The sequence below is a fragment of the Suncus etruscus genome, chromosome 12, assembly GCF_024139225.1.
Source record: "Suncus etruscus isolate mSunEtr1 chromosome 12, mSunEtr1.pri.cur, whole genome shotgun sequence".
Taxonomy (NCBI): domain Eukaryota; kingdom Metazoa; phylum Chordata; class Mammalia; order Eulipotyphla; family Soricidae; genus Suncus; species Suncus etruscus.
In genome coordinates this window covers 18,440,740-18,460,382 of record NC_064859.1, presented here as the reverse complement: position 1 = coordinate 18,460,382, position 19,643 = coordinate 18,440,740, and the positions used below count along the sequence as shown (strand labels likewise).

Below are 19,643 nucleotides of genomic sequence, written 5' to 3'. Positions count from 1 at the left end.
TATTGAAACTGATGGCTCAGGGACACCTTGGGAGGGGAGTAGGCAAACCCACCGCCCTGCTGAACCTTTGGCAGCTGCAAACATATGTGGGGTATATCAGTTTGGGCACTCTAATGTCTTCTAGTGTCTCCAGTTTAGAGAAGACTGATGTCTTCTCAGAGTAAAGGCAAGAAATAAAGGCAAGAAGCACTTCTGTACTTCCAGAATCCCCAAAAGCCACACCCATGACACAGAGCTGCCATCTTGGTTCATGGGCCCAGCTTCAAAGATCCCAGAAGTCCTGAATCATGTGGCTGCATATGCGATTGCGTGACACCTCCATATTTTTTGGTACAAACATGCCAGGAGGAAGGCATCAGATTAGATGTGAAATTGTCATAGAAGCCACATAAGCTGAACAAACCAAAACAACAAAATGCTAAACTAGCAACAAGCTACTGAGTAAACCTTCAGACAATGACTAAATGACCCCAGTGGAAGATAAGACAATTTTCACAAATTATCTTTTAATTAAGTGAATTTCCCCCAATAATTGCATTACCATTTGTAGGTAACAAGCAATATTAAATAATTTATTTGTATTTGTCAGGGGGCAGTCTTGGGGGAGGGTACAAAACTGGAGCCCAGGGTGGAAAGAATGTTACACTGATGTTGGATTAAATGACTGGTATTGAATTAAATGCCAGAAATAAATGTATTATGTGCAACTTTAAAAACCACAGTGCTTAAATAAACTTAAAACAAAATAAAAGTATTAATCTGAGGTATGTCATGCCCTTTAGTCTGTGATCAAATGATCCTACGAAATATTTACCAAGTCTCTATTTGTATATAATGAACATCTGTCTAACCTGCTTTTCTGTACCATTTTTAGGATCCATGTAGGGAACTGGTTCATTTAACGTTCTTGCATTTGTGTTAATAAATTTAGCATAATATATTCGTCCTCTTCTGGCACAAGATTTTGAATACTGTCTGCTCTTTTCAGATTTGTTTTCATATTGTATTTCTTTTTTTTCTCCAGTTTTACCAGAATCTTCTATTTTATGCTGTCTGAAAAACATAATTCAACAGTACATTGGTGATCTCTATGAGTATTTCAGTTGAGTCATGCTTATGTAAATTTTAGATATGTCAAGGATTAGTCAAGAATATTAAGCTTAACTGTCAATACTTCTGTGGTATATGCTAATAAAATTGGAAAGGTATGTAACTGGAGCAAAAGCACAGCAGGTTGGGCATTTGCCTTACACATGACTGACTTGGTTTGGTTCCTGGTATCCCATCTGTGCTCAGGGTAACTCCTGACAGGTCTCAGAGGGAGCCATATGAGGTGTCAGGGATTGAACCCAGGTCAGCCACGTGCAAGACAAGTGCCTTCCCCTCTGTATTTTATGTTCCAGCCCTGGACAAGGTAGTTTTAAAGATTCATCTGGCAAGTTTGTAATAGAAAAAAAATGATACCTATTAGTTATTATCTTGACTTGTTTCAAGGACCAACCTTGTAATTTTCGAAGTTTACTCCTGGCTTGTGGTGCTCTGCAGACATATATGGGCATCCCAGAAATAGAATTTAGATCAGGATATGCAAGGCAAGCTCCTTATATGCTGTACTGACTCTCTGGCCCCTATTATTTATCTTTCTAAGAAAACATCCCTGGAGAAACAATCAGGACAATTCCCTCCATACCAGCAGTTTTTACTTCTAATAACTATACTTGGGCTGGAGATATAGTACAGCAGGTAGGGCGTTTGCCTTGCATATGGCAGACCTGGGTTCAATCCTGTCATCCCATATGGTCCAGAGTTTATCAGGAGTGATTTCTGAGTGCATAGCCAGGAGTAACCCCTGAGAGCCTCTGGGTGGGGCCAAAAAACAAATAATAAATAAATAAATAAATAAATAAAGCTACACTGATATAAAAATTTAAATGATTATTTTAGCAAAGCATGTTTACAAGAAAGTAATTTATAGCTTTTTTCTCCTTTTAAATAATACATGACATTTCAAAATGTGGTATTTTAGATTTTTGTGTATTTGAAAATTTAAGAACAAAATATATATGAATGTGAACACTTTTTTTTACACAGAATCTTATAAATTCAATACCCTGACCCATGGATGAAGATGAGAGAATGTTATTAGAAATTTCTGGAGACAGTAGCTAGTTCTATTTTGCTTTCTATGTGGCCCCTAAAATACAATTCTTAGTTTATGTCCAGCCAGTGAAGTTCCTCCCCTCTGTTGTTTTTCTGTAGACTCCAGAGGGCTCCCCACTATAAATTCCATAAACTCTCTTCCTCCGCTTAGCTGAAAGGTCCTGTGGGGCCCTGAGCATACTCAAGCTTCAAGAGGGCCAGCCTGCCTCCTTTTTGGCTTGTTCCCCACAGAATATTTGTGGGCTCAGCCTGGAGGGCTCTGCCTGGCTTCCCGCACAGCACTCTCTCTTAGTTCACTGTTGTTTTGAAAGCTACCTATTTCCTCTGAGAAGTTTACTGGATTCTCCCTGCCCCAAATGGACTGTTTTAATACTTTATTCATGACTTTCATTGCACTTAGTACAATTTCTAGTTTATATGTCTTGTCACACCCCTTCTTTATTAATTTTTGGTTAGGCACCACCAATGCATTTTACTAATTAGTTCTATTAAAATAATTATAAACGGTTTATTCATGGTGATGGACCCAGCCTCCAAACACAAATCCTGATCTCTGTGATAAATTGATAAATAATATTTATTTATATATTGGTAAATTTTCCAGAATTATTTTTCTCTGGATTTACTTTAACTGTATGTACTCCAGCTCTTACTCCAATATACAATATTCATACCCTTGGATGCTTGTTGTCTACATCCCAACAAAAATTGTCTTTTGCAGGATTTGGAAGAACAGATCACTGGTAAAATGTGAATAACCTCAAAAACGTTTTTTGTCTTACCTTTCCAGATATATACAGATTTAAAGGCCATAACTGATTCCTCTTTGTAGCCTTTAGGCATTTTCCCCTGCTTAAACAGGTGCTGGAATCAACATGTACTTATTTGACAGAAAATAATTGGGAACAGGGAGAGCAATAGTATGAAGGGTGAGGAGATTGTTTACCTTGCACATAGCTATTCCAAATGTGACCCCCAGCACTCTATATGGTCCCCCAAACCACCTGTCTACGGTGATCCTTCAGTACAGAGTCAGAAGTAGGCCTTGAGCATTACAGGCCTCCCCCACCACCACCAAAAGAAAGAAAGAAAGAAAACTTGCCTATCTGTACACCTGTGCATTTACTTAAGTATTTATATTGTGAGAAGCTACAAATCGATGCATTTGCATAAAATATAATTCTGTAATCCTCTCTTCTAGTAGGAAGACAACCAAAAACATTACTGGGCTCTGAAACATGAGAAGAGTTGAAACACTAAGCATCTCACCAGCTCTGCCTCTGAACTGTGGTATGAAGGGCAACATACATTCTTTCCACAAGGCCTTAATGAGTCATGTTTCTAGCACTGTTTGAGGTACTGAGGATCCAGGACTGATTAAAAATAAAAATTTGGGCCCGGAGAGATAGTACAGCGGTGTTTGCCTTGCAAGCAGCCGATCCAGGACCAAAGGTGGTTGGTTCGAATCCCGGTGTCCCATATGGTGCCCCGTGCCTGCCAGGAGCTATTTCTGAGCAGACAGCCAGAAGTAACCCCTGAGCACCGCCGGGTGTGGCCCAAAAATCAAAATAAATAAATAAATAAAAAATAAAAATTTAACACAGCCTGGCCAAAGGCACATGAGAAAATGTTTCACATCACTAATCATCAGGGAGATGCAAAATCAAAATCAAACCACAGAGACTGGCACACATCACAAAGAACAAGATTAACCAGTGCTGGTGCAAATGTAGAGATAAAGGACTCTCATTCACCGCTGGGAGGAATGCAGACTGGTCCAGCCTTTTTGGAAAGCAGTATGGATATTACTAAAAAAAAAAAATACAAAACTAGAAATATGGGGCCGGAGAGATAGCATGGAGGTAAGGCGTTTACCTTTCATGCAGGAGGTCATCGGTTCGAATCCCGGCATCCCATATGGTCCCCCCGTGCCTGCCAGGAGCAATTTCTGAGCACGAAGCCAGGAAAAACCCCTGAGCACTGCCGGGTGTGACCCAAAAACCACAAAAAAAAAAAAAAAAACTAGAAATATGACAGAGCAATACCATTTCTAGGAATAAAGAGGCCCAGAAAAGCCCTCTGCACTCCTATGTTCATCACAGGACTATTCACATAGCCAGAATCTAGAGAAAAATAAAAACATCAAGTACCAGAAAACAGATGAATGGCTAAAGAAACTATGGTACTGTGACACATTGGAATATTACACAGCTGTTTGTTAGGAAAATTGAAGTCATGAAATTTGCTTATACATGAATGGATACAAATATTATTATGCTCAGTGAAATGAGTCAGAGGGAAAGGGATAAACATAGAATAATGGCACTCATATGTTAGATATTTTAAAACATATATAATATGGTAACAGTACCAGAAAACAATAGAGACAAAGCTCTGGGAGGACCAATTCATGGTAGGAAGCTTGCCACAAAGAGTGGGAGAGTGCAGTTAGGGCAGAGAAGGGACCACTATGACCATGAGAGTTGGAAACGATCACTCTGGACAAGAATTGGGTGCTGAAAGGAGGGGAAAGTATTCATTCATGAAACCCTTTAGGTAACAATAGTGCAAACCACAATATCTAAAGGGAATGCAGAAAAAAAGAGAAAGAAGACAGGAAAAATGTTTGCATCAGAGGCAGGCAGTGAAGAAGGGCGGGAGGAAAATTGGGGACACTGATGGAGGGAAAAATGCACTGGTGAAGGGTGTTGGAAACTCTCTGTCTGGCTGAAACTCAGTCATGAACCACTTTGTGTATCTCACATTTTACATTTCACAGACACTTTTGACGGGTCCAGGAGAAGTCCAGGCAACCTAGCAGCAGAAACACGCGGGTATGGGGTGAGAGGAGTGGGTGGAGGACCCCGGGGTGTGCCCAGGAGCCTGGTGCAAGGTGTGCCAGGGAAACGGGGTCCGTGCTGGAGCCCGCGGGGTGCGTTGTGCGGGCAGAACAGGCAGAGGGGACACATCCCAAGCCCGACACTCACTGCTGCGGGTCTTCTCCGTCCATGTGCTGCTGCGGCCCGACCCGAGGGCGTCAAGTTCGGACCCGAGACCGAGCAGGTCGAGCCCGCCGGCAGAGGCGCGCGGACGGTCCACTACTGTGATGCTCGTTGCTAGGCAACAGCATCTTCAGGGCGTTGCTGGGGGCATGGTCTGAGCGCGCAGGCTCAGGGACACACACACACACACACACACACACACACACACACACACACACACATTTAAGCTTGCAATGCTGCTGTTTCCGAGCCTGGCGTGGTTCTGAAGTGCAGGATGGCTGCAGGGAATTTGCACTGCAGGGCCAGACCTGCTTCTGGACACCACCTGGTATTGGACCCCAGGAAGCCCGGCAGTAGCAGGATTCTGAGCATCCTCCTAGCCCAGCCCCGGGGTACCAGGAGGGAGAAGTTGAAGACTTGCATCCACCTTCTGGCTACTGTCTGGAATGTCTTACCTCACTTTGCAATGACTTTCAAATTTCCACCTCCAGCGCCAAATGTCATGGTAAACTGGCATGCATTCCCTTGGATGACAGGAAAAGATTCTTAGTAAATCTTCTCTCTCTCTCTCTGTCTCTCTCTCTCTGTCTCTCTCCTCTCTCTCTCTCCTCTCTCTTCCTCTCTCTCTCCTTCCTTCCCTCCCTCTCTCTCTCTCTCCTTCCCTCCCTCTCTCTTTCTCTCCCTCCCTCCCTCCCTCTCGGATGTGTGAGCCTTTGGAAGCCAGGGTCACAATCAGGGAGGCTGCTACTGTGTTTCCGTTTCCCTTGGTGATTCCCAGTTAAGAGGCAGAGTCCCTGGAGCACTCCCAGGAATGAACTACAAGCACAGGGGCAGGGCTAGCTCCTGAACACCAGAGGGTGTGGGACCCAAAGTCCTTTTAAAATCCAACATTTCATTTTCATTTTTGTTGTAGGTGAATTGACACACTAGAATACTGTTAGCATTTATAGTTTTGATATATAAGTTGTACTCAGCACCACTAGGCCCCTCGGCCACATCAAGTTTCTCTAATTCCTCTTGTCCTGCACCTCAACCTTCACCCTCTACCCTTACCCCGTTGGCAGTCTCAGTTTGGGGATCCCGAGTCAACTTTGTCATCTTTTGGGACTGTTTGCTGTTGTATTTCTCTTTCTGTAGATGTGGTAGACAGACCAGTTGGAATTTAATCCTTTTAATATTTCCCTTGAACAAGATACCCACAGTCCAAATTGTAGCAAAACATCTGATTTCATTTTCCCTTATAGTTGCATAGTTTTTCATTGTGTGTTTATAGCACATTGGTTGGGTTATTTCAACATCTTGGCTATTGTACTTGGAGTTATATGAACACAGCTTTGCCTTGATTGTTTCATGTTCCTGGAGCCGGTGCCACATATTAGAATCACCAGGTCTCTTGGGGCCGGGTAGGTGGCGCTGGAGGTAAGGTGTCTGCCTTGCAAGCGCTAGCTAAGGAAGGACAGCGGTTCGATCCCCCGGCGTCCCATATGGTTCCCCCAAGCCAGGGGCGATTTCTGAGCACATAGCCAGGAGTAACCCCTGAGCATCAAACGGGTGTGGCCCAAAAACCAAAAAAAAAAAAAAAAAAAAAAAGAATTACCAGGTCTCATGAACACTTTGTTCTTGCTTTGTTGAGGAATAGCCTTACTGTTTCTGCAGATGCAGGAGCAGACATTTTCAGGATTCCTTTATACCACAACCCACCAACACTGCAAAACCAGACTGGTAACATCATTCTCCAAACAGACCCACCTAGCAGACTATCACACAAGTCAATGGCACTCCCATCTTTTTTGGGTTTTTATTGTTGTGCAAAATAAAAAAAGGTGGGGCTGGAGAGATAGCATGGAGGTAAGGCATTTGCCTTCCATGCAGAAGGTCATTGGTTCAAATCCCAGCATCCAATATGGTCCCCTGAGCCTGCCAGGAGCAATTTCTGAGTGTGGAGCCAGGAGTAACCCCTGAGCACTGCTGGATGTGACCCCAAAACCAAAATAAATAAATAAATAAAAGGTTGTGCATGGAAGAGGAAGCTAATGCTAAGTCTCTGTGAATTGCCTTCCTCAGGAAGAGGTGGCAGGACAAAAGAGTGAATTTAGTGTCCCTAATGACAGGACAAGGACAGAATGGTCCCTGGGAGTGCTGGCATTCTGGTAATTTAGAAATTAAGATCCCTTAGATCTCCTTTTTTCTGTTCCTCTCCTCAGAATATCAACTTTAGCTAAAAACTTATTCATTTCTTGGATGACTTTATATCAGACACTTCTCTACCACACTGGCAAGGGGCATTTCTGCAAAGGAATGTGAGGCCAACTAAGCCAAGAACACTGCATCTTGCAGAGTCCTGGGGAGGATCCAGGTCACACAGCAAAGAAGGAACAACCCAAGGCTAAGGGTCTATTGGAAGAAGTTTGCAGGCTGGAGGGAATGAAACTTACTACTAGGGAAAAAATGAAAAGTATGTCTGATTGTTTGCTGAGGGGACATTTTCCCCAGAGCCCATGGACAAGAGAACTTAGTGTGAGGCCACTAATGTTTCACATTCCCATCAGGTGTCAAAATCTTATCTTTCAGCCATGCCCCAAACCTTCACTTGTTTATTATTTTGGAATTTTCCTCTAGATATGTGTTTATGAGTGTCTTGTTTCCCAGTCAAATTGTGGGCATCTGAAAAGTAACCAGCTCTTAAAGCCAAAGGACATTAGAATCTGAAAAAGAGTTTTGCACCGATACATTTTTCTTTTGTCATAGCTCAAAGTAACCTTTTCAAATTTAATCCTTCTGGGGCCAGAGTGATAACAACAGCAGTAGGGCAGTAGTTGCCTTGCATGCAGCCAACCATGCATGGACCCAGGTTCTATCCCTGGCATCCCATATGGTTGCCTAAGCCTGCCAGGAGCAATTTCTGAGCTCAGAGCCAGGAGTAACCCCTGAGCGTCACCGGATGTGGCCCAAAAACCAAACCAAACAAACAGTCAAATTTAATCATTCACATATCATATCAAAAACTCAGGTCTCATCTTTGAATAAAAGACAAGTGGTTATTTTTTTAATGTAGCTAACCAGACCTAAGGATTACTAGGAAGAATGCCAATTAGTCCTCAGTCATCATGACAAGCCTGCAGCCATCCCTACATTTACACACTGTTGAATCTGTGAAGTCAGAGGGACTGACAGTTCTGAACAACAAGTTTTCCTATTGCTGATCTTAAAAATAAGGGATGCCCTTCTGTTTTCCAACAATGGCTAAAACAATACAATGAATGTAGCACAGACTTTCGTTTTAAAATGCTAGTTAAGCTCCAGCTTAAACCCCAGAATGCTGATGCCTCAAAAAGATGGTTCGGGCTGCATGTTATAAACGCTGATTGGGCTCAGTAAGCAAAGTTATTGTTGTTAAAGTCAAGCATTTGATATGAAGGAGAGATGGGAAAGGGATCACAAACTGATCAGGTCACAAAGTTGTACTATGAAAAAAAAAAGTTGTACTATAGTCCCTTAATTTTCTAAAAAAACCTCACAGAAATGTTTTATATTTATCTCAGGTTAGGTTCATTTAACTGATTTTATTTTCTACAATATTAAAATAATTTAAAATTATTCTAATTTAAAATGTTTAAATTTTAATAATAATATACTCAGGCATAGTTGTGTCTGTTTATTTATATCAGGGGTCCTCAAACTTTTTAAACAGGGGGCCAGTTCACTGTCCCTCAGACCATTGGAGGGTCTGACTATAGTAAAAACAAAACTTATGAACGAATTCTTATGCACACTGCATATATCTTATTTTGCAATGAAGAAACAAAACAGATACAAATACAATATGTGGCCCACAGGCCATAGTTTGAGAACCACTGATTTATATTATGTAATATAAATTAGACAAATAACTGGAAATTTCAACATTTAACTGGCGTTGATATATTTTATTTGTTTGTTTGTTTTTGGGTCACACCCATCAGCACTCAGGGGTTACTCCTGACTCTACACTCAGAAATTGCCCCCAGCAGGCTCAGGGGACCAAATGAGATGCCAGGATTAGAACCAATGTCCTTCTCCATGCAAGGCAAACAAACGTCTTACTGCTGTGCTTTCTCTCTGGCTCCTGGTGTTGATATTTTTTAAGTGACCCATTCTACTAGATCCGCCACACAACAGACAAATTACTGTTGTAAAAAAGTGACTGATTGTATTTTAACACAATAACTTGAAAATGATTTCGATAAATCAGATTTCCATGGCAAAACTTTGTTGATAACTTATTTCCTAATTTTAGACTACTGAGTTGAATTCTAAATAAAAAATAGACATTACCATTTCAAATTTAGATCTTAGAAACTGAGTTATATGTTTTATCTAGTAAGTTTTCCCCCTTTTTAAAGGAATACATGCTTGCTAAAGAAATACATACATAAAGCCAAAAAAATGTTTTTGGAACTACAACTGGCCATACTCAGGTTACTCTAGCTCTACACTCAGAGGGGAGCTGATGGGGAGGAATATGGAATATTGGAGACAGAACTTGGTCAGCTGCCGCTCTATCTGGCCCTAAAACAACATTAAGTAATATAAATTTTAATCAAACAACCTTTTGATAGTTAGAGACAAACATTTTGCAATTCCAGTGACTGTCTTCTCCCCCATCTCTCTGTGCCCTGTCCTGTCATCTGTCTTTACCCACATGCGTGTGTGTCGCCTGTCTTGCAGAGGCATTTTCAAACCTCCGCCAGTTCTCCATAATCCTGGTTATGGTTGTGGTTGTGATGACTGGAAATGACACCCGAGTTGCAGAGCTTGACCATGTCCTAATTTGTGCTGCAGACAGAAAGACAAGTAGCTGTCTGGCAGGCAGGAGGCACAAGAGGACTGGGGCCCATAGTGGGAACTTCCAGAGCCTGAGTCAGCCCAGGCCCAGACCACATCCATCTACCTGTGTACTTTTTTCATTCTCCATGTATTTTCTCCAATGACTCACTGGACTCTTTCGAGGGATCAATCACCCTTCACCCCATGCTGTTGAAGAGATAAACTGATGTTTCTGGGAAATGTTTTTAATAAAGGTATGCAGCTTCCTGGAGTCTAAAGGACGTCTACCTGTCTATCTGTCCATCCTTTCTATCTTCTCTCTTTCCTTCCTATTTTTCCTCCTTCCTTCTTTTCTTCCCTCCTTCCCTCCTTGCCTCTTTTCCTTCCTTCCTTCCCTCCTTCCTTCCTTCTTTCCATCCTTCCCTCTTCCTTTCTTCCTGACCTCCTCCCTCTTTCCTTTCCTCCCTCCCTAATTTCTTTCCTCCCCCTCTTCCTTCCTCCGTCCTTCCTATCTTATTTTTCCCTTTTTTTTTATTTCTTTCTCACTAATGCATTTTGGGTTGCACCTGGCTATGTGCAGGGATAATTTCTGGGTACTCAGAGGACCATCTGCACTGCTGGGGATTCCAACTTGGGTTGGCCATACACTTTTCCCACTGTACTATCTTTCAGGCCTGAAAACATGCTTTGCAGGTAAGAGCCCAGTTCCAATCCCCATCATCTCATGGTCCCATAAGCATTGCTAGGAGTGCCCCTAAAATAAAAACAACAAAACAAGCCTCACTGGGGCGGATCTATCCTAACCAGCAGTCTTACTATGAGATTTCTTGACTTAATGATTTTGGGGGTACCTCCCAAGTGGTTCCCAGGAGGACTGGACTTCACTAGAAGTTCTATAAAAAAGCAAAGAGATAGCATAGTGGTAGGGCATTTGCCTAGCATGCGGCCAACCTGGGAAAGACCTGGTTCAATTCCCAGCATCCCATATTGTCCCCCAGCCTGCCAGGGGCGATTTCTGAGTGCAGAGCCAGGAGTAACCACACTGGGTGTGGCCCAAAAACCAATCAATTAATAAATAAAAATAAAGTTAAAAAATTTAATGTGGAAGGACCCGAGAATATGCACGTTGCTCAGGCCCTGTGATCTTCCTTGCTCACTGATTCTGTGTAGTCTTTGATTCACTGAGCTCAGAGTGATCCCCTAGAGAAAACCTTCAAGTCAGCAGTCAGCCTTTGTCCATATCCTTTTTCCAATTCTAATCATGCAGAGAGCAAGGCCTGTTTTTTTTTTTTAAATCATGAAATATAAATTTATTTCACTGATAAAATGGTGGTTCCCAGCCAATATTTCTAAAATAGTTCAAGAAGGATGGAGACAGAATGTCAAGGAAGACCAAAGCTCCAAGAACTCCATTCCTATGGGGTTTTCTGCTTTTTGGTTCTACATGAAATTTTGTCTCCTTGAAAAATTCCACTGTGATAAAGCATTTGGAAAGCATCAAATGATCACATCCATATGGTTCAGAAGTGAACCTTCCTCTGAAAATATCCTATTGCTTGATTATTTCCATGTGAAATCTCCAAATGATCAACTGCACAGAGGGTAGCATATTTTAGACTCTGTTTCTTTTCTCACATGGTGAAGAGTTGATATGAATCTCGCTGCTCAGTTCAGAATAATGCAGGAGCTACAAATAAAATACTGAATCATGATTCCACCTCACCAAAATTAAAAGAATTATTCCCTTGGGGGAGCAGGATGTAGTGCAGTAATAGACTGTATATGTATGGGGTCCTGCATCTGATCCTAGTGTCCCCCAAGATTCTTGTTTGATTATCATATGACCCAATGTCAGTAAAGACCTTTTCAGAAGATTTTAGAATTCAGTTCAGACAACAACACATAAAAATAATTTTAAATTAATTTTATTTTATATCTAGCCAATGAACATGTTATAATATCAATGATTCTATAAGACAAAATATATGCAACTCAATACTTGGATGACATTTTAATTTTAGATTGCTAACTCTTTGCTCATTAAGTCCTAGAATAAAGTTCTTTCTGACAGACACTTTTAGTAACATAATGTAGCTTTCAGAACAGAAAGTGTCTTTTTTTCCATCTTCTACTAAGTTGCCAGAATATACTGATTTATCAAATCTATACTAATTTAAAATGATGGCAATTTTGTAGATAAGCATTATAATGGTTACTTCTCTTCTATTAGTGTCGAATACTAAAATTAGAGTATTCAAGTTTGGAGATGGTTTTTTCATCAGAAAAGTCTGCACGGTCAATGCGAGAACTAGGACTCCCAACTTTGCTCAGCCATGTCTTCCTGTAAAATAAAAGATAGAAAAGAAATTAGTTTATAGAGTATTTGTGGACTAGCTTAAGTGTTTTTGGAATAAGGGGACTGGAGAGAGAATGGAAGGCAGGTGCTTGCCCTGAACACAATCAATTGGGGTTTAAGCCCTGCCAGCAGCAATCTGTGAATACTGATGGGTGTGGCAAAAAAATCATTTAATTCTAAGAAAACTAGAGCTTTTCAGCTTTTCACTTTCCCCCTTCTTAAAACATTGTCATTTTTTCTAGTTCTTGTATATAAAAGAACAAAATATTTGTATAAAGAGGCTAATAAATAAAAAGAATTAATATTTGTCTTTATTCAGAAATATATGGAGTGGAAGTACAAAATATGAAATAGATGTTTTCATAGGCATTAGATGAATATCTTTTCTTAACTAAGTATCCTTTGTTACCACATATGTTTTTCTTAATTTATTAGTAATATCCCTGTCTAACTTGTGTATTTTTGTTTTTGTTCTTTTTGGAGTTTTTTTGTTTTTGTTTTGTTTTGAATTGGGGTTTTGTTGGTTTTGGGCCACACCCAATTGTGTTCAGCTGTTACTCCTGGCTCTGCACTCAGGAATTACTCCTGGTGGTGCTAGAGAGACTATTTGGGATGCAGGGATCAAACCTGGGTCAGCTGTGTGCAAGGCAAACACCCTCCCCACTGTGCTATCACTCTTGCCCCAGAGGTGTTTTTTTTGTTTTTTTTTTAGGTCACACCTGGTGATGCTCAGGGGTTACTCCTGGCTCTACATTCAGGAATCACTCCTGGTAGTGCTCAAGGAATGCAGGGATCAAACGAGTTAATCAAATACAAAGCAAGTGCCTTAATTGTGTATTATCACTCTGGCCCCATCACTTACGCATTTCTGAACTCACATGAGATGCTTCCTATGTAAATCAGGTCTATTGTTGACACCGTAAACAACACTGCAGAGGATTTTTTCAGAATCTTTTTTATCTACTAATAATCAGTTGAATACTAAGCCTCATGACTAATCTGTTTTATACAGATGTTGGCTGTTATCTCAATGATTCTTTTTCTTCATTTCTCCAAAGTTATGTGTATATCTGGGTATTAGCATATGTAGTCATCTCACAACTGTCAATTACAATGTTAGATGGAGTAAAGATATAACTATCAAGAGTATATGTGGCTGGAGCAATACCACAGCGGGTAGGGTGTTTGCCTTGCTCACAGCCAACCTGGGTTTGATTCCCAGCATCCCATAGGGATGTATGCGTGTGTGTGTGTGTGTGTGTGTGTGTGTGTGTGTGTGTGTGTGTGTGTGTGTGTGATTTTACCAAACACAACTATTACTCTATACCAAATCCATGTACATGGCCCAAGTCTTTTTCTAGCCAGTTCCAAACTATTTCATTATCATAGCTTTAGGACGTATGTCCATGTCCAGAAATCCTACCTGGTTCCCATTCATTATTTTATTTCTTTTTTAAAATGTTCCCCACTGTTGTTGAGATGACCAGGGGGTTTGTATTTGCCGTGCCAAGGAACCAACTCAGCCACACAGTCTGTCCCCTGAGCTGAATCCCAGGCCCCCCTTACACTTCTATTTCTAAATGTCCTGATTTGACTCTAGCAGTCAACACTCAATTTTAGAATAGTTTTGCTCAGTTCCTTGAAATCCCTTTTTAAATGTTAACATTTGCAAGGACTGACATTAAATCTTGTCGTCAAAAGCAACCATTTTCTATTTTTTGTTGATGTTTCTATCCTCATTAAACTTTGAATTTAACTATCAGGAAATGGGGGCAATAGAGAGAGTGCAAGAATGACGCCATGTGAGCTGCATGTTATCCTTTTGGTTCAGTCTCTGGATTCTTGCACTGCTTGGGAACATTTCCCAATACAAAAAGTGAATATTTCTTGATAAGCTTATAGTGCAATTTGTTCTAATAATTTTATTATTATGGGGGTGGTGATGCTCAGGGGATCGTATGTTGGGCCAACACCAAACTGAGGCCACACATAAGGTCCAATGCCTTGACCTCTGTACTGTCTCCCTGGTCCCTGTTCAAGTTGCTTAAACAAAGTGCTTTATAATATGTGTTCAAACTGTATGTGAGAAACTAGGGATTTTCAATAATATTGTAGTCAGAGACCTACAGAATTGCCTTAGTAATGTCAGATTCTTCTTTAAAATGGAATTCCTGGTTAAACTATTCATATATCTTTTTGAATTCCATTAATTCTCAGTCTTATTACTGAGAGTATCATTTCCTGTGACTCTTTATCTTAGGCTATCTAGCCACATTTTGGTTACTTACAGGTGTTTCAAAAGATTGCTACATTATTTATGAAGAGAAAGAAACACAAGCAAACAATATTTATCCAGTCATGAGGCCAGTGCATTTACCTATAAGTTTAGCAGACTCAATAAATACAGATGAGTAGAATGGTGAATTATATTTCCTTGAAAGAAACAGAAACCTAATATTTCTGCTGTAAATCTGTTTTGTGTGCATGTACCAGGTATTTTAATTTAAGAAACATAATCCTGCTAAAGGCTTTCAAAAACAAAAATTAGAAGATTTAATTAATAAAAATAAAATTTTAAAAAAAACTGGAGGATTCTATAGGCAAGCTATATTACTTGATGTCCTCCCTTCATTTTTTTGGTAGATGCTTCATGCAGCGATTTTAAAAATGAAACTAGTGTCTAAGAAGGCCTATTTTGTTCCTTTACACTAAGCTGGGTGCCTTTAACAATTATAAAGTAATAATATAGGAATTCTATCCTGGCTGCATTACCCCATGTCTGAGGATCATGCACAGCTGTAAAAACAATTGTCTATAAAATTAAAGGGTTGTGATCTTGCATGGATTACTGTGAAGCCTTTTTCTGGCCTTCTTGGCATTAAACACACACACACACACACATTGCTAATGACCAAAGGGGGGGAAATCATTAAGAAATTAACTATTCTGTTGTCTATTCCTTTTCAAGCACTCACCACTAGAGGTGTCCCAGGACCCTCACTGCCCTCTCTGGGATTATTCCCTACAGATGGCTCATATTTACCATTTAGTCCCCCTAAAGGCCACACATTTATGGCCTGGGTAGTCAGCATGGAGGCCAGATGAGACCCTCCCTTCCCAATGATCCTTCTCAGAAGACCCCAAAGAGGGTCTCAGCATCATGACAGTGATAGCTTAGAATGATGGCTGCCTTGGGACTGGTTCTTAGGCCTCCATGTTAGAAGCCAGTTTCTAAGCAGGTTGGGTTGGTCACACTTCTACTGTATCCCCAACATCTGATAGGACAAGACTGTTTATATATGTCTTTAAACCCTACCCTATCAGGGGTAGCTAGGCATGTGGCACCCACTGAACTTTGAGTTTCTCATGTGCTAGTTGCCCTTTGAGTCACTGCCCTGGCTGGTACAGACTGCGTTTCCACTATATGACACATCTCTGTCACCATCACCTTACAGGACCGGCAGAGGCCCAGGCTCAGAAAGGAGGCCTGACCATGGCCCGTTGGCTGACTTTAAGCAAGATGAAGCTTCCATCTGAAGATCCCTTTGGAAAGGACATGGTTGCTCTTTTGACAGCGAGTAAGCAACTATTTTAGTCACAGTAGCTGCCATGAATAACAAGGTCAGGGCTTGATTCTTGATATAGAGGAACCTACAGGTACGACATTATGACTGGAATCCCAGCATCCTGTGAAAACCTACTTTACTATGAAACCAATTCACTTATTCTTGCTAGTCTTAAATTTTACTTAGACCTTACTTATGTTTATTTCCCAGTGGAAAAACACACAGTGGCTGGCTCTGTCCTGAGCCCTGAGTAAGTAGGAAGGCGCCACAGGAAGGCCTGGTCCATTTGCCAGCCTCACGACAGGACAAATTCAGGCACATTATGATTCAGTGAATAAAAATGTTATAGGCAGGGATGGGAGCAATAGCACAGCAGATAAGATGTTTGTCTTGCATGTGGCTGACCTGGGACTGACCCGCCAGGTTCGATCCATGGCATCCCATAAAGTCCCCCAAACTTGCAAGGAGTGATTTCTGAACACAGACAGGAGTAAACCCTTGAGTACTGTCGAGTGTGGCCCAAAAGAAATAAAATGTTACAGGCAGTTTTCTTGGTATACCACAATGTTCAGACACTTGCAGTTAGCTAGATTTGATTAAGGATGTAAGGTTTGTAAAGTTTTGTTAGACCCCAGACCCTGAAGACCCCAAACCCTGAAGATCTAACTCACCTTAAGGAACAACAAGCCTGAAGCAGCTTATTCACCCTTTCCCCCTCGCTGCTCAGATTCTGCTCCCCCTCGCATTCCCAGGCCAACCAAGGCCTCCTTGTTATGAAGCCCATTCTGCTTTTTCAGCCCAAATGGCATCATACCAGATAAAGAGGGGAGGGCAGGAGTGAGGTCATCTGTGAGACGTGAGACCCCTGTGTAAGGGATGGATGCCAGGAATAAAAATGAAAATTGAACCAATCATGTACACAGTGCAAGTTAAATTGTTTTCATTAACCAATGAAATACTTATTCTGCTGAGGCCTGTTAACTCCATATAGCCTGCCTCAGCTAGTTGGAATAAATTCCCTTTCGCATTTTACATTATCAGAGATGGGCTTTGACTCTCAGTGCTGGTCAGGTTGTCTGCTTGGACCCTAACAGTTTAAAGAAGAATCTTTTCTTTCCAAAATAATCAGACATGGCAGTTTCGTGCTTATAGCAAAACTGAAGTGTGTCTCTGAAGCGGGGTGGTGGTAGAATCACCCCATCTGCACCTTAAGTTCCTTTGTGCAACCCCCAAATCTCAGACAAACTTAGATTATTAGGGTAGTTTCAACCTGGTACTAAACAAGAGATGGGGAAGAATTCTTCATACAGAGAAGCAAGAGTTGGCGCTGGGTTATCTTTTCCGTAAGGCCAGTCTGTTAACCTTCTCTCCAAAATGGAGCAAGCACCAGGTAATATTCAAAATCCTGTTTACCTAGCATCCTCTTCTGCAACAAAGAAATGAAAGGAAAGCACTAGAAAGTCAATATCATTAATAATACATAGCAGTTATATTTCCGGAGGCTTTGGGGGGGGCACAGTCCTTCAGATATCTCTGTAGCAACAGCATAAAATATAGACTGTAGTGAGAAAGCCAAGAGCTCAGAAAGCAGCTAATGAATTAAAAGCTGGTGTGTGCTGGGCAATACTGAGTGACCTTCCATTCCAGGCTTTTAAATGAACATTAATAATAAAAGGCCACAACATCATATTTTCACTTTGATCATTTTTTAGCAAGTTATTCGGTTACATGTGGAGAAAATACCAAACAGAACCTTGTTATTAATATAAGCACTGAAATGGTGTTTTGACATACTGTCTAAAATGTCTAAGAAATATTGCCTTGTGATGAGTGAAAAGTTCATAGAGTATATAGGGAACCCTAGGATATCCGTGATTAACCTAATTAGCCTCCTCACCTTTTTGGGGGAGGGGAGTTGGGACCTCATTCATTGACGCTCAGGGGTTACTCCTGACTCTGCGCTCAGAAATGGTAGGCTTGGAGGACCATATGGGATGCCAGGTATCAAACCCAGGTACATCCTGGGTCAGCTACATGCAAGGAAATACCCTCCACTGTGCTATCACTCGGCCCAAAACTCCTCACCTTTAAAATGATGATAATAAGTATCTAAAAGGAAGAAACAGAGAGAAGAAAAAGAGAGAAAATTGTCTTTCCCAGAAGCAGGCAGTGGGGAGGGCAGGAGGGAAAGTGGAGACGTTGGTGGTGGTAAAAGTGCACTGGTGAAGGATGTTGGTCATTGTATGACTGAAACTTTAATCATGAGCAACTTTGCAACTGTGAAATTAAAAAAACAAAACCAACTGTATTATTAACAAACTTATATCCAAGTTGTTGAAATAAAGTAATTAATTAAAAAACTGTATTCTGAACAACCTTATAATCTCGTTTAAATAAAGTAATTAAAATTTGTTTATTAACATCTTTATTTAAGCACCATGGTTACAAAAATGTTTGTAGTTGGATTTCAGACATAAAAATGTACACCCCCCCTTCACCAGTGCAACCTTCTCACTACCAATGATTAATAAAATAATTTTTTTAAATGCTGATAATAAATAAATAATAAATAAATTCAGATAAATGAAAGGATTAAAGAAAAGGTTGAGTATGGGCCCGGAGAGATAGCATAGCGGTGTTTGCCTTGCAAGCAGCCGATCCAGGACCAAAGGTGGTTGGTTCGAATCCCGGTGTCCCATATGGTCCCCCGTGCCTGCCAGGAGCGATTTCTGAGCAGACAGCCAGGAGTAACCCCTGAGCACCGCCGGGTGTGACCCAAAAACCAAAAAAAAAAAAAAACAAGAAAAGGTTGAGTCACCCACTGCAAACACCAAAGAAGGCCTGTACCAGTGGGAATCGGCAGGAGTGGCCCCGCCACAGGTGTGGGCACCATTGAGTTAACCCAGCTGTCCATGGTCACATGATTCATACAATTCCATGGAAAGAACTGGTATTGGAAAAGATGCTTCTCTGCCACAGCAAGAAATAGCACATTATGCATCTCTTCAGTTGGGTGCAAGCCCTTTGGGAAGCTGTGGGTTATGCCCAGAATTCTGAGAACCAGCCAACTGAACCAAAGGCAGAAGTCATATATATATATATATATATATATATATATATATATATATACACATGTACATATATACATATACACGTATACAGTATGTATATATATCCAAATGCCATGGAAATTAGATTGACAAAGAGGCAGGTTCCCCACCCCCATCTACATCATGGCAAAGGTACATGGAATCATTCAATCTTTTCTAACTGGCCATGTGGGGTGATTTATTCAGTTCTGGGTTATTCACAGGCCAAATCAGAATGTATCACCTTCCTCTGTTGTTAGAAAGCTTAAGTGAGGACTCATCCCTATTACCTGCATTACTTTCCTCCTCTGACTGTGCTCACAGGGCTCTTAAATGAGAAATTTACTGAACAGGCCATGAGGTGGAGTGGGGACCTGGTCCAGTGAGTAGAGGGGGTCTTTGCTGGCTCAATTTTGATCCCTGAGACTGCATATGGTCCTCTGAGTACCATTGGGTGTGGCCCTTAAATAAAACATAAACAACAACAAAAAAGATGAAGGGAAAGATTTTTGGTAAAATGTTGAATAGTATATAGCTAATAGTAAAATGTTTTAGCTATGTTGTCTGTCAGGGTACAGGAATAGTAGGCAATGAAAAACACCTTTCTTTTTCCTATACATGGATGTACATGGAATCTATTATGCTGAGTGAAATAAGACAGAGA

General features: G+C 41.0%; 3 protein-coding genes across 4 annotated transcripts in view; all 3 read right to left on the bottom strand.

Moving 5' to 3' along the window:
- The window catches only part of C12H2orf73 (chromosome 12 C2orf73 homolog), a 29,860-nt gene extending 19,960 nt beyond the window's left edge, over positions 1–9,900 (bottom strand). Inside the window, exons 1-4 of the mRNA XM_049784558.1 lie at positions 9,840–9,900; positions 5,069–5,276; positions 4,924–4,974; positions 852–1,053 (exon numbers count right to left, since the gene is read on the bottom strand). Of these exons, the coding sequence (XP_049640515.1) occupies positions 852–1,053; positions 4,924–4,974; positions 5,069–5,276; positions 9,840–9,900 (522 nt within the window). The remainder of the gene's footprint in view (positions 1–851; positions 1,054–4,923; positions 4,975–5,068; positions 5,277–9,839) is intronic.
- ERLEC1 (endoplasmic reticulum lectin 1) overlaps positions 1–19,643 on the bottom strand; it is a 548,089-nt gene that overhangs the window by 228,022 nt on the left and 300,424 nt on the right.
- The window catches only part of ACYP2 (acylphosphatase 2), a 115,396-nt gene continuing 107,634 nt past the window's right edge, over positions 11,882–19,643 (bottom strand). For both annotated transcript variants that reach the window (XM_049784809.1, XM_049784808.1), the window contains exon 4: positions 11,882–12,309. In XM_049784809.1, coding sequence (XP_049640766.1) covers positions 12,195–12,309 — 115 coding nt within the window. In that variant the 3' untranslated portion in view covers positions 11,882–12,194. The remainder of the gene's footprint in view (positions 12,310–19,643) is intronic.